This window comes from Penaeus japonicus, unplaced genomic scaffold, assembly GCF_977035675.1.
Source record: "Penaeus japonicus unplaced genomic scaffold, GWHDUDI00000001_assembly GWHDUDI00000025, whole genome shotgun sequence".
NCBI classification, from domain to species: domain Eukaryota; kingdom Metazoa; phylum Arthropoda; class Malacostraca; order Decapoda; family Penaeidae; genus Penaeus; species Penaeus japonicus.
The window spans coordinates 29,207,083-29,222,082 of NW_028234427.1; the positions used below are offsets into that span (position 1 = coordinate 29,207,083).

The 15,000-nt window shown below is 33.9% G+C and overlaps 1 protein-coding gene across 11 annotated transcripts in view; it reads left to right on the forward strand.

Moving 5' to 3' along the window:
* Positions 1–15,000, forward strand: part of woc (zinc finger protein without children) — a 27,329-nt gene that overhangs the window by 6,603 nt on the left and 5,726 nt on the right. For 3 of the 11 annotated variants that reach the window (XR_006223465.2, XM_043019672.2, XM_043019671.2), the window contains exons 6-16: positions 159–357; positions 589–743; positions 1,045–1,148; positions 1,296–1,570; positions 2,091–2,197; positions 2,656–2,688; positions 4,329–4,461; positions 4,658–4,875; positions 5,367–5,535; positions 6,212–6,316; positions 6,469–6,707. Coding sequence is in view for 10 of the 11 variants with exons in the window: in XM_043019672.2 (XP_042875606.2) it covers positions 159–357; positions 589–743; positions 1,045–1,148; positions 1,296–1,570; positions 2,091–2,197; positions 2,656–2,688; positions 4,329–4,461; positions 4,658–4,875; positions 5,367–5,535; positions 6,212–6,316; positions 6,469–6,707 (1,737 nt within the window). In the remaining variant the exon portion in view is untranslated. Of the gene's footprint in view, positions 1–158; positions 358–588; positions 744–1,044; positions 1,149–1,295; positions 1,571–2,090; positions 2,198–2,655; positions 2,689–4,328; positions 4,462–4,657; positions 4,876–5,366; positions 5,536–6,211; positions 6,317–6,468; positions 6,708–7,893; positions 13,936–15,000 lie in introns of those variants that run through there. The other 8 variants (XM_043019678.2, XM_043019677.2, XM_043019673.2 and 5 more) reach the window with 8 other exon arrangements.

Genomic DNA, 15,000 nt, shown 5'->3' on the forward strand with positions numbered 1-15,000 from the left:
AAAGGAGTAAATATTGCTAAGAAATACATACCTACAAGTTTGAGATTGAAGTTAGGAAGAATAATTGCAAAATTGTATGATCATAACATATATCTTAGTTCTGCCATATGAGTAAGTCCTTTCAATTATTTTCATTCCATATTTTATTTTAATTTCAGGAGTATTGCAGCACCAAATGCCTGAAGCGGACCCAGAGGAGAGATATAGGCCAACAGAACTACAGTGAAAAGCTCCCCTGTACTGTATGTCAGACCCCGGGAGTGAACCGTTATGAGTTCCTCTTGAACGGAGAGCCCCACCAACTCTGTTCAGATCCCTGCTTGAATGTCTACAAATATGTGAATAAAGTGAAAGCTGGTGAGTTTGTTGGATAAGAGGGGGATGTTGAGAATAGGATATGGGGTTGTTATATGACACATAATTACCATTAGTGAATGACTGATCTCATTTATCATCAATGTGCATAACATCCTTACATATATGACATTGATTCAGTTGTGAAAAATGTGTTATGTTTAATTTGAATTAATATATATCATTTCAGTTTTTAAAAATGTACATATATATGATATAAATCTCCTGTTCCAGTCGCGTGCTGCCTGTGTTTTCGTGTAATGAATGCGGAGGAGGTGTGCCATTACCTCTACCATGGGGGACATCAGCTGAGAGTCTTCTGTTCTGACTCATGTGTAAATGTTTTCATCCTCTCAGCCAGAAAGATAGTAGTGTGTGACACGTGTAAGGTATGTTTTTGGTTTGTGGTAGTGTGCTCTACATAAAGTTAACGTTGTGGGGTAGTGTACCGCGCGCGACCGCAAAATGCCAGTGGCAGGGTGGTTTGGCACAGCATTGTGCCATGCCTTTCATTCAATTGAGGCCTGCCTAATAATTCCGCACCGGCATTGGGGACATTTCAAGGTTAATTCCCCCCGTCGTGGATGGGTTAATATTGGATTGATTTAAAATTTGAAATGTATATAATATTGAATTCAATGTTTTCTGAAGAAGGAAATTTGAATTAAATGTTTCCTTTCTCTCTTTCAGGTTAAGAAATATAACTTTGATATGATTCATAGGCAGATTGATGAAGATTTCCTAGATTGTTTCTATTGCTCATTAAATTGTTTGAAATTTGATCAAAGACCAAGGTGAGTTTTTTTTAGTTAAAGAAATAGTCTTGAAAAATCTCTGAAAAGTATGATACACAGATGTGGTGTAATATTGAAATCTATCTTGTATTTTCAGTCCTTATTTCACTTCTGCTAACATCTGTATTTTTGCTCATGCATTTTCAGGAAATCTGTGGCAAGTGGGACTTCCACCACTACAGAAAATTCAACAAGCACCACAACTACCACAACCACCACTAGTTCTGATGCCTCAGTCACCTCTTGCAACATGTGCTCTGCACTGGCCAAGGCACAATATCACATGGTTATGTCAGATAACACCTTGCGTAGCTTTTGCCGATACTCATGTGCAACGAAGTTCAAGTCCACATTTGGATTCCAAGTGGATGGAGTGCAGACAACAAGCAGGCAAACCACAGTCAAGTCAGGTACACTTATCAGTGAGTATTGGGTGCTGCTGGGTGTATTCTTGAGATTCTTTAAATCTGGGTTTGTTGTATATGACTGAGAATTGACATACTATGTTGAGAAGCAATGGTTCTCAGGCTTTTTACATTCATGGATTCCCTGTGACTTTGAAAATATTATAAGGACCCCTAAGCCCAGGTTATAAGCATTAATCTTGATAGCGTATAACCGAATGTGAGATTACATACAGCAGGATCTTATGATGTAATCATTCAGACATATCTGAACATTTTGAATATCAGTTATCTGTAAACTCCAGGCTAAGAAACACTATTGTAAAGAATGGAGAGTAATCACTAAACAAATAATATCATAAACAAGTATACTGGGGTTAATAGATCTTTAATCTGATTTGGATAGTTAATATAAAAAAAAAAATCTTATCACACCAACAAAGCTATTGCATACCAATCTTGGTATTACTTCCAAGTTTGTTTTTTAGTAAGAACTTGCACTGACTGATTAAGGAACTTAATGATGTTTCTTTTCCAGGGCATAAACCGTCTGCTCAGGTAACCACTGAATCAGTACAGACAACTGACAGCATTAGCCAAACCAAACAGAAGACAACAGTTGAGTCAGCACAAGATACATTGAATGTAAGTTGTTTTTGCAATAGGAAGTGTAATTTCTTGAAATTTCTGGAGAATATTCATGTATAATGGAAGACATATGTAATGCATTTACTGATTTGTTTTTTGATTCGGAGAAGTTGAGGGAAATGTGTATACTACTGGAGTATATTCAATATTTGTTGAATGGATTACAGTTTTAGTTTTTGTGGTTGGTTATGACATTTGTTTTCATGAACAGATTAAAAAATTCTGGAGATTTAGTATTAGGTTCTACCAACACAATGATTGTGACTCCTAATAGTAATAAGTTTGAATGGAACCAGCTCAGGGATACCTGTTTTAGGAATAGCTCTTCATCTACTGGAATCAGCGCAGAACATACATAGCAGATAATATATCATAAGAGAATGATAGTAGCCTAATATCCATAGTAAATTCAATATATATAAATGCAGAATTTATACTCTCTCTGTGTCCACCAGGGAAGTGCTCAGCCCAAGGCACAGCATCCCCCTGTACGTATTGTGGACCTTCCATTTATATCCTGTTCTTTGTGCTTTGATGTCATTTAAACCTTATTTATAGTATTGTTTTATTGTTATCCCATATTTTAACCTGATGCCTGCAGCATACATCACATTAGTGACAGCCATGATGTATATTGCTTGATACGAGTGTTTTTTTGGAATTAGGTGTATCCTACATATGTGTTGCTGGGGAACAGTTCCTTGGAAAGAGAAGGAAAATGCATTATTTACTTGTTTAGTAATTAGAAAGAAAATGTATTATTAGTATCTATTTATTTATTTATTTATTTATTAATTTATTATTGTTTTATTATCATCATTATTGTTATTTTTATTTTATTTTTTTGTAAACCAGAAAACCTAATTTCCCAATTATTTGGCAAAGAACTAAGGAGGAGAAGATACAAGTAAAGAATGTAATGGGATGCATAATTCTTTTCTGTTTTTCGTTTTTTCTTTTTATAAGATGAAGTCATTGATTGTTTTTATTGGATAGCATGATTTTTAATTATCATTATATCCATTAAAGTATGCTTAGTTTTTGTCTTAGGTTTAAGAAAACAAGGAACTGTGTTGAATATTCATTGGTTTGATTAAAGGGGAGACAACATAATACTTACTTGAAGAAAAGAATTGAATAGGAAATTACCACTGATAGATGTAATTTGCTCCTGTGATCAGAAAGGAGATAGTACAAGCATCTGTTTGAAGAGTTTTTGTTGGGTCTTGCATATCATTCATTTAGTATTGCACTTTGTTACCTTTGCAGGATTTCAAAATCTCATATGATGATGGTGATATCATAGTAATGATCTCTTGGTAATAGCTTGCATGATCTGTATTATGTTCTTTATGATATGTTTATTTTACATTTGTTTGTTATTATAAGGCACACATGAAATTGTTTTTGCCTTCCATGTATAGCTTGGAGTTGCTGTTGTTGTTGTTTCTTTTCCTTTCTTGTTTTTATATATTTTTTATAATTACTTGCTTAATAATAACAGTAATGATGACAATAATTTTGATGATGATGAAAGCAATAACAGCATAGGGATTTAAATAACTTATCTATGTTTATATTACTTTCATGTCATAGATATGAGGCTTAAATTAAATTGAAGTTGCAAGCATTAGTATAGCATTATTTATTGCAATTCTTATCACTGTAAGTGATAAGAATTGGCCTTCTATTCCCTTCAGGTTTCACATTAAAGAGCATTCAGCAATTGCTAAGAGTGTTCTAAATATCTGAAGAATATCTTGATGTGATTGAAAGAGAAAAGTTATGAGGGAGTTACAAGTCTTGTGAATGCATAGCAATATACTTTTGGGTGTTTGGTTCATAGAATATGTGATATTACGTAGTGCCATTCGCATGAACTTACACAATTTTTTAATGTTATGCTAATGTTATTTAGGTTGTTTCTATTTAAATTATGAAGTCTTATATCAGTGCATATTCTTTTTATTCGCAGTTGTTAACGGGAGAAGTAGTTTTGTCGATGTCTGAAATGATAGATTGTTATTACGTCTATTATTGTTGTTACTATTGCTGGTATGATTATCATTCATAATTATTTTCCCTATTTGAGGTATGTTTAATTTTGTCTTTTCTCTTTGTTCCAAAGGCATCGGCAGCAGAACTATTACAGCTTCTAAAACCTCCTGTTATGGTGAATAAAATGACATCGTGCCGCCCCATGCAAAGCACAAAGGGCGTTTTCTGCAAGCCGCATCCTTGGCACAGACAGACACAGACAGGTGAGCAAAGAGAGAGTATGTTTTATTATATTTATTTCTTTTTTATTTTGTAAGGTAGATGTCAAGTTTGTTGACAATGTTGAGTTAAACTTTTAGCATTGTCAATATATTGGACAGACTAATGATATCAAGAAGACAAGAGAAAATCAGGATAAATAACTACACAGTCAAAAATATCCCATTCCCAATACTACAGACCCAGTGTCGGACAATGACAACACGCCAGCCATCTCAGCGTCCAGTTGGAAGCCCCCTCCAATCCTGCCCATTCCAATCCCTGTGTACGTGCCATCACCTATGATGATGTACAATGCACCATGCCCTGTGCCTATCTTCGTGCCCGTGCCCCTGCCTGTGCCCGTGTTCATCCCCACGACAGCCAAGACCACGGAGGAAATCAAGCAGATGATGACGGTAGGGGCCTTGTTTTGGAGTGGGATCTAGGGAAGTGGGAGTATACTTTTATTTATATGTTTTATTTTATTTTATTTTTTATCAGATATTCACAGTTCATTTTCATATTGATTCTTATATTTATCTTCAACTAATTATTACTATTCTTGTTCTTCTTCCTTTTCCTCATCTACCTTTACTCCACTCCATTTATTCTTTTTTTTTCCCTCCTTCTTCCTCTTACCTTCCTCCTATTCCTCTTCCTCTTCCTCTTCCTCTTCCTCTTCCTCTTCCTCATTGGTTCAGGAAAATTTCAGTTTGATGATTTCTCAATTCTGTCACCTGCTATAGAGTAGCAACTCTGTCACCTGTTAGAGTAGCAACTCTCTCTGGATTTATTGCAAATCCCTTTTTGAGTGCCTCATAGTCAAGGGGTTAATCACAGTTATTATTACCTTATAACCTAATCTCTAACCAGTCACTCACCGCACCTCACCTCTTGTGTCCTACAGAAAATTCGCGAGGAGATGCCATCTGACCCCTATGAGGCTGAGATGCTGCTCCTGGCGCGGGCCGAGAAGCACAAAGAGTTGGCAGAAGAAGGGGGAGGAGAGACAGTGCCCACTGATTTGCCAAATGAGGAGGGCGCGGCAGTCGCAGAAGTGGAGAATTTCGATACATGTGAGTTGGATGCCATTTTGCCCTTTTGATATTTTAGTTTTCTCTCTTTTTCTGACATCTTTTTCTTTTTCATTTTTGTTTTGTTTCTGCTTTGGTATCATTGATTATAATTGTCATCATCATCATCATCATCTTGATGATGAGACTCTTGGTGGCTGCTTCCAAGCTCTATTCTATTTTTATTGTTATTTTTGTTATTATTATTATTGTTATTATTGTTATTATTGTTATTATTATTTTTGCCTTCTTGTCTGCTTTCTGTTTTTCTTTTTTCTTACATCTTCTGTTAACCCATTGGTTGCAGTTTTAATAAAATTATGTATACAGTCATGTGGTGGGTTTATGTTGTATGGCATGGTGCCATTTGTGTTTATGACCGATGCTGCCTTGACAGCAAATCATGCCATCTGCTATCAGTGGGTTAAATAGCTAGATTGGCTATACAATATAAGAATAACTTTGTATAGTAGAAAGGTAGAAAGTTTGTAGCACGAGTTGATATAAACTTACAGTGCCTATAATCTCATAGAATACCACTAACAATTGTGTTATCAGAAGAGTCTCTGAGAGTGTTTCTTTACTATTTGAAATCTATATTTTTGTGTTTGTTTTGCTCTCTCTTGTTCTCCTTTCTTTTTTTTCCTGTATTTACGTATTTCATGCTCTCACTTCCAAGTCCCGGAGGAGGAAGAGGCCATCAATGATGATTTAGACTCGGCGGACATCACCTGTTTGAACACGATAGAGGAGGACCTTCCAGTATATCCCCTAAGACTATTAGGTAGGTAGCCTTAATCCTTATGAAGAAAAAGATAAGAAGTTTTTCTTTCTTTTCTCTTCACTTTGGTAACAGTGTGCTCTTATTTCATGTGAAGATGAAAATGCTTCTGTACTGGCTAGAATATATCCCCTTCCTCCCTTTTTTCTCAACAGACAACCTCGGCACTTCACAATGCAGTCCGCTTTCAGGAGACACGGAACCCCTTGACACTAGAAGTAAGAGACAGATACCCTCGCACACAGATTCAGGACGGCCCAGGAAGAGGCTACGGCGTGCACACAGTAACGACTCACAGTCCATGTCAGACCCAGATGACCCAGAACCTGAGCCTGAGGCAGAAACCATGCCAGAAGCCCTTCTTGAGGAAGACTATCAGGGGCCCTATCTCAATGTGAGTACTAGATAGAATATGGAGGAAGGTGAATGGGCTCTGGTTTCTTGTTTCATTTCTGTTTGGGTTTCTCTCTCTCTCTCTTTTTTTAATGTGTTCTTGTTTTTTATTATTGAAATTGTAGAAAAAGAAAATTGAGAAATTTGTTTGAGAAAAGGGTGTGTTTATTTTTCTGCTCATTTATGTTTCAGGGAAAGAAATGTTAAAATTCATAGTCATTATTATTTATTATTAATATAAAGAAAATATTTCCCAAAGGACTTTTATGTCGAAGTGTAATTATGAAAATGAAAGGTGTTTTTTTTTTTTGTTTTTTTACAATTTTTTCTTTACAAGTAGGAGAGATGGGGAGAGCAAAATATGGAAAGAAAGGGAAATGCAAAAGAAAGTTGGTAAATAAGATGAGAGGAAAGAAGAGAGAGGAGAATATGATCAAGGGACAAGATTATAGAATATTGAAATTGGTTGTAATATGTAAATTTCATACTAAGAGTGTGTATATATGTGAGGCTTGGTATGTTACTAACTTCATAAAAAAATCTTGATATTGAAGCCATGAATTTCGGTATATTTGTGTTCTTCACATATTATGTAATAGAATGTTTCTTGATAAGTTTTGAAGAAGTCTTAATAGGAAAGAGTTTGTATATGAAGTGTGTACCATATCTGAATGAAAGTATGTCTGGATTCCATATATGACAGCAGCCCTGTAGAATATGCAAAGAAAAGCAGTATATATAAAAATGTTCTGCTCACACATGCACACGTACCATTCTTCCAAACTTGCCCAAAGCTGAAATGCACAGTGAGTTAAATTTGAAGCAGTGTGTGAGAAGTCCATTTTCTCTGGTAGCAAAATGACCCATTTTTCAAGACCAATCAAGACAAGCCTAGATTTCTCTTTCATCGAACAGACTTTGTCATCGGGAAAAAATACTTGCTTTTTTTTTTTTTTAATGCACAAAGTGAAACATTTGGAAGGCTTTTCATCTTTAATGTCTTGTGTAATTGTGACTGAATTTACCTCTAGCCTTGTCACCCAAACTCCCATTTGTGATTAGGAAAAGATGCCCTGTAAAAAGTGAAATAAAAACAGAATTTCTTTATTAAGTATGTACTTTTTTAAAACTCAGAACTGAGGACTGTTATGAAGCAGATATTACAAGTATTTCCTTCACATTTCCAGATGGCATTAACACTAAAGAGACGAACGATTATAGAGCAATACCTGAAGGTAAAGAAGGAGCAAACCTTTGAGGAAGTGGTAAAAACAGTCTTGGGCGATCATGGGAAAAGGTTCCTTAACTTTAAGAGGTTAAAATCTTCCTTTGTCTCGAGCCTTAAGTCAGACTTTATAAACCGCTGGAAGAAGAGCCGACGGATCATGCCTAGATTTTTTAAGCTCAATCAGAATTGGTTGGAAAAGGATATTGATCTGAGACTTTATGGTGAGTGGGAAGGCAAGTGCATTGAGGATCTTGGTTCAAAGAATGAAATCATTCCAAGCACAAGCAGTGATGTTGTCTCTGGATAGTAGAAAGAATGAAGACCACCTCTTGAATATCTGAAGGACTGAAGATGCTTACAGAGTGACAGGATTCAAAGCTAGTCTTGGGATATATAATGGATTGGAGCCATTTGTAACCTGTCATGAAAATTTCAGGAGAATTCCAAAATAATTTCACAGACAGACAGAAATTCCTCAGTGATTCATCTTAAGTGATTGATACAGAAATGACCAGTAATATCAACCTTGGAAGTGCACACGAAAGGAAGTGAAGTCTATACCCCCATCATACAGCCAAAAGAAATGATGTCCAACAAAGACACTTGGGGATAAATTTTCTGAGAACATTGCACCTTGACGATGTTGGTACTGTGTAACATCAAATGTAAGGCACTTCTCCTGAAGAAAAAAATACAGGGATTTGAGTCTTGAAATGTTGCCGAATACAATGTGATATTTAAGGTACAATGTGATTTTAAGTTTTGAAAATTAACAGGTGATATTTATATGCCTGTAGAGATTGACTTACAAAGATCCCATCAGCGTGGTATAGTAAAATCAGATTTCTTTTGTCTTCTGCATATTGTGCTCTCATATAATTGTCTGAGGTTATACTTAACTCATCTGTGACATTGTTATCTATTGTTTTCTGTGGAGGACAGTGAGGAAAGCAGGAAATGAGAGATTTTAAGTGAGGGAACTCAAGAGTTCCATATTTATTTTTCATTTAAAGAGAGCAGAATGCATTTTACCATTGGTGGATGGGGGGTGGGGAGATTACTGTGGTCTAGTTGATGAAAGGCTTTTGCACTGATCCTAAAATTACTACTTGGAGCTAACAACTCTTTGTTTTGATATGCATTACCATGTCAGTATTATAGAAGAAGTAGTCTTGAATATACGCAAATTTTCATCAGTATTTTGCGCCAATCACAGTATTACAAAATGAGATGTGAAATGGGAGTGAGATGAAAACAGCATGCTGGTTAGCTTTTTGTGAAGTTTTAGGTTTTGGTTTTGTCCTATGGTTATGGCAGGCATGTGCTGATTTTGTTAAAGCAGAAAATCCTTTACCAATTAGTGAGTCTGATAAAAACTTTGTTTACTTAAACTACTGCAAAAACAAAAGTAAACAAAATTAATCTAATTAATAATGCCTGCATAAATCGCATCAGTAGGTTTGGTATCTATGATCTCAGTTAGGCAGCATGTAATTTCAAAATGGAGTGTGGTCTCATTATTGAAGGGGAGAAAGTCTTGTCTGTACAATTGTTTGTAGGTTTGTTATGAACGGCACAAAGGTTTTGTCATCACAGTGTTGTGAGTTAACCACATGATTTTGTTGAGCATACACCCAATGAGACCTGGATGCAAAACATAATTCAAAGGAAGCTGTTGCTTAAATTAAGTGTTATTGAAAATCATATTTAGTGTAACTGCATAAAGCTGATCATGTCATTGTGACAACACATCGATTGTGAAATTGATTTCAAACTTTCTCTAAAACACCACCTATGTTTGTAATGGAACAGAGAGAAGAAAAAGGAGGAGGATGAGGAGGAGATGATAAAGCTATCTGCTGGTTTCATAGCTTGAAGGAAACTGCTCTGAACTCGAGAAAGAATGTAGGAAGGGAGATAAACATTTATATCTAAATGAAATGTGGAAACCTCGACATGGTAAACTGGAAGTTGGCAGTGTAATGCATTGAGGTTAAGGAAGAGAATGAAGAAGTTGCATTTTGTAAGTGAAACATATTTTTGGTATATTCCATTACCCTTAAGGAACTGAAAGTAATTGCAATTTATGTTTTTTGAAAAGTGATTGCATATTTTTTTTTTTTTTTTTTTCTCCTTTCACACTAGCAGAATCTAGTGAGATTTACCTAGTCAACTTTTTACAGTTACATTGCTGTTCCCTTTCTCAGATCCTTTTTTTCATTTCATCAAATTATATGTGAAAGAAGTTATTCTACTTGTAGCAGACAGTTACAAAAAAAGAGAAAAATATCATGTTGAGAACAATATATTTTAAGCCAAAACATATGGTGAAAAATCTTAGGAAAATTATATAGTTACACCCCTTATAGAAGTCAAAACAAAATAAAATTGTGAATCCTTATGGAAATGCACTTTCATTAGCCTATAAACAAGTCATTGTGATTGTTTATAGAACTGAAAACCATTTTGTGAATTGTGTTTTATTTTTATTATTATTATTTATTTATTGTCAACAAGTAGACCTAACTGATATCACTTGCTTATCCCATTTCTTGCATTCATGGATTTTTTTTTTTTTTTCTACTGCTATTATTAGTCGTAGTAGCAGTAGTATTATCATTATTATTATTACTATTTTTGTCATTATAATTTTTGTTACTATTGTTATCACTTCTTGTATTATTATTATTATCATTTTTGTTATTGGTATTACAGTGATGATAATGATTGTTATTGTTATTGATGTTATTATTGTTATTATTATTATTATTATTATTATTATTATTATTATTATAATAATGATAATGATAGACATAACATTTTCATAAGAATTCAAGGAATGGGTTGAACAGTAGAGAAGGAAGGCACCATATATAGAGTCTGTGGTGACTCAGTGCTTATGGAACCACCTACGTGTAGAAGAAAGTTGATAAACTGAAACCATAGTGGACAGTGCTTGTAAACACACTCCCAGCATCAGTCTGTTAAACAGGATTTTCAGGAGTTGATGGGCAACAGTATTGAGGCAAAACTTAGATAAGTGTAATGTGAGCTATTAGCTAACCAGAACATTTTGAAGGATTAGTTAGTGTAGATTGTGAGTTTGTGGAATGTCTGTCATTCTTTACTGAAAATATTTTAGATTATGTCAGGTTTTATGATTTATGATGTTTCAAAGTTGTATATAGGCAAAGACATTAGAACATTAAAAGGAAGTCGTACTCTTAGTCTCTTAACCCTATGACGACGGTGCGTCACACTCGTGTGACACAGCTAAATTCCCAATGCCGGGGCGTCATGCCAGTGTGACGTTTCCAATGGATTTCGCATAGCGCGTGCCCTGTTGGGAAAGGGTTAAGATAGGAATTAGCAACAAAACATTTATATGTCAAGTACTTTTTCAAGATGAATGATATTGCAATTCCATGACAAACAAACATAATGGTTTAATATACAAAAAGAAAAAGTTTAAGAGAAGTGTGTTAGTGGCTGGAACTATTTTTTCAAAGTAGTTCAGTAAGGAAGACTGGATGCAAATTATTTCCTGAAATAAATACTTTTACAGTTAATGCTTTATTATTGACTACTTTCATTCTGAGACAAGTATAGAGGTCCAAGATTGTTTTGTCACATTTACTAAAGGTCTTTTATAACCCAAAATTAGAACATGTATATGAATATTTATTTTTGTAAATGCAATTTGCATTTGGCAATGATGTAAGAAACATTTAAATTTTTTTATTATGATTGCCATTCTCTTGCAGTTTTGTTCAGAATTCAGAAGAAATATCCTGCACAAGATTATTCATAGAAAATGCTGGCAGAGTGTTTGTGTTCTGACTTTATGATGAAACTTGATATGAATTAAGATATGTGTCAGTTTCAAAATTGAAAATGATTGCAAACTGAAAAGGTTGAGAAAAGCTGCACAGAGGAAGGGCAATTGCATACTGGCTTTTTATTTTTACAGATCTTTTTTCTCCATAAAGAGTATATCACATCAAAATAACAAATGATAAAACATGTAAGTCCACATTAGGGACCCCTTTAATTAGGTGAATAAAATGTAAAAGTAAAAATTGTAATAGTTATAAAATAGCTAGCATAACTGAAGATGAGAAAGGTAACTCAAAGAATTGTAGATGAGAAAAACTGGAAAGAGTGATAGTTATAACTTGAAGAGGTGATTATAATACTTAGTGATTGTAAATGAAAAGTATGAGCAACTTGCAAATCTTTTGTACTGCAGATTTCATTTTTGGGGAATAAAGAAACTAGATATTATGAATGGTATATGAATGTGAGTATAAATGGACTGAAGTTGTTTTGTGGTAGTTTGTATATTTTGTTTTTTTAAAATTCCCTCTCTCTCAATCTTCCAGATGTGCAGTTGATTCCCTCTCCCCCTGTTTGCTAGAATCATTACAAATCCAGTAATGTGTTAGATAATGAAACTGTGCACAGCAATTTTTTATTTCCTAGTTGTGATATATGTCATGCAGACAAACCCCACAGTATTATTCTTTAGAACACTGTCCAGATAAGAGACATGAATATTATTGAGTGATTATATACCAAGATGAGATCTATAGATGATAAGAATAATGATGTAATGAAAAAGTCTTTGTTTAGATGTGCATTTATATGTGGCCAGTTAAGGTGTAGAATGAAATGATATTCACTTCAGTTTGTTTAAATTGTCAGTCATTTTAAATATGAATCCTGTTTTCTTTTGTTACTTTTCAAAAACATATAATCAGAATTAGGCAATTTATATGTTTTTCAGTTTTTTTTCTTTCTTTTTTACATAATCATGAAATTTTACTTGGATCACTGAAAGTTAGAAATTTTGTAAATACCTAACAGAGGATATTTTTGTGTAACTGACAGTAAGAAGATAATATAATTTAGAAAATGAAGTTGCTTTTAGATATATCTTTCATGCATGATGAATTCATTGGAGTATCTACTTTTATAGTTAAATCTTGTCTTACGATTGATTTGTTATTGAACATTTTGCATTTTGGCTTTTATTGGCTGTGCATCTTTAAAGTCTTAATTTTGATACATTGTTGAGTTTGCAAGTCTCCATGATTTATATTTAATCTTTCAGTAAATTTACATTAATGCACATCAGAATGCACAAGGGCAATAGTACATTGATATACAGACTTTCATTTACGGCTTTTAAATTGCATATCACAAATAGAGAAGGTATTTGATATTCAAAATAACAACCACTCATATATTAAGTTTTATTTAATCCAGCCGATCAGAACATTTTTTTCATCTCCCCTAAGATAGGATTGCCCAAATACCTTAAGTGATGAGGATACCAGATACCAGTTATGAGATTTTGTCTATGTGAATTAAAGAGTTTCTGCAGACCTCGTTAGTAATTGATTGCCATATAAAGAGCCAGTCTAAATTCCATCTAGCCAGAATATATGGGGAATGTTTGTTGACCTTTTTTGAAGTGCTAAAGAAGCAGAGGTCATGGCAATTGCTTGCTTCTGTCACTATCAAGTGTGATATTTTCAGTTTTGAATCAGTGCTTTATTAGCAATTACTGATGGAAATGTCAAAGAGGAAAAGTAACTTAGACTGAATTGATATGTCAATTTCATGTATTGTTTTCCTTTTATTGTGATATGCATTAAGAAACACTGAGCAATCTTTCTCACAATTATTTTTTAAGGTACAGCAAAAAATTTCAAGAGAGTCAAAAAGAAAAGAAGGAAAAGAAGAATTAATTAAGAAAAATAACTTTTGAACAAGATCCTCCTATTAGTTTGTTGTCTTATCTCTTTTGTTCTTTTGTTCTAGATTTGACTGCGTTATGCTGTCATAGACGAAAACAAGACTGCCACCTCACGTAATAACTTAAATGACAGGGATCGGGACATGAAAGGGTTATGTGCAAGATATCTGAGGCATTTGTGTTTTTAATGGTGCACTAACCATGAATTTCATTGTGATATGAAATAAATATTCTAAGTGATTCATGCTTTGTTTCTCCTGGAGTTGATGTATCTATTTGGTTTTTATTTTTCAAGGCACATGACTTGGATCTTTTGAGAAAAATGTGGGTTTTGACAGGAATTAATGATAGTGAATGATGAATTGAAATAATTTGATTATAAAAATAAGCCAAGTGTGTGTTCTTTATCAATAGAGATATTGGAATAACTCTATTCTTTTTGCTGACTCAAGTGTTATGTTATTAGCAATTAAGTTGAAAAAGACACTGACACAGTCTGAATGGTCCATGTAGTTGCTTGTAATGTAGATTTGTAATGAATGGGCAGAGATCTTTTTGAATGCTGGAAATGTGTCCTTCGTGGTAAATGGAATATTATTTGTAATTATGTTGTGATGAATAGGATTAGGACACTGCTGAATAGCTGAATTATTGATATAAAAAATCTATTATCTAGATTAGTAATATGAAACATTGTCTAGGATGTGTACAAAGAAGGGAAAGAGTTGTATGATAATGTGTGTCTAGCCAGGCATTACTTGGGGTTACATTACACTGCTGTCCACTTAAAGACAAACATTTTATTATTCTCCTCCTCCAACTCCTACCTCTTCCTCTCCTTCTCCTTCTCCTTCTCCTTCCCCTTCCCCTTCCCCTTCCCCTTCCCCTTCCCCTTCCCCTTCCCCCTCCCCTTCCCCTTCCCCTTCCCCTTCCCCTTCCCCTTCCCCTTCCTCTTCCCTTCTTCCAATATATAAAAGATGGCAAGAAAACAAAACAAAAGACTCATATTGCAATGTCTTGCATTTTTTAAAATTGGTGTTCAACTTTTATTTAATTTCAAATTGTTATTGCTGTAAACGTTTTCAATTTCATGAGACATAAATGTCTACAGGGATTATAATTTATAATATATATATATATATATATATATATATATAATATATATATAATATATATATTATATATATATATATATATATATATATATATATATATATATAATATATATATATATGTTTTTGTTACTGATGGATTTGATAATAGAAATGTATATACTGCAAATGATGTTTTTTTTCCAGATATTTT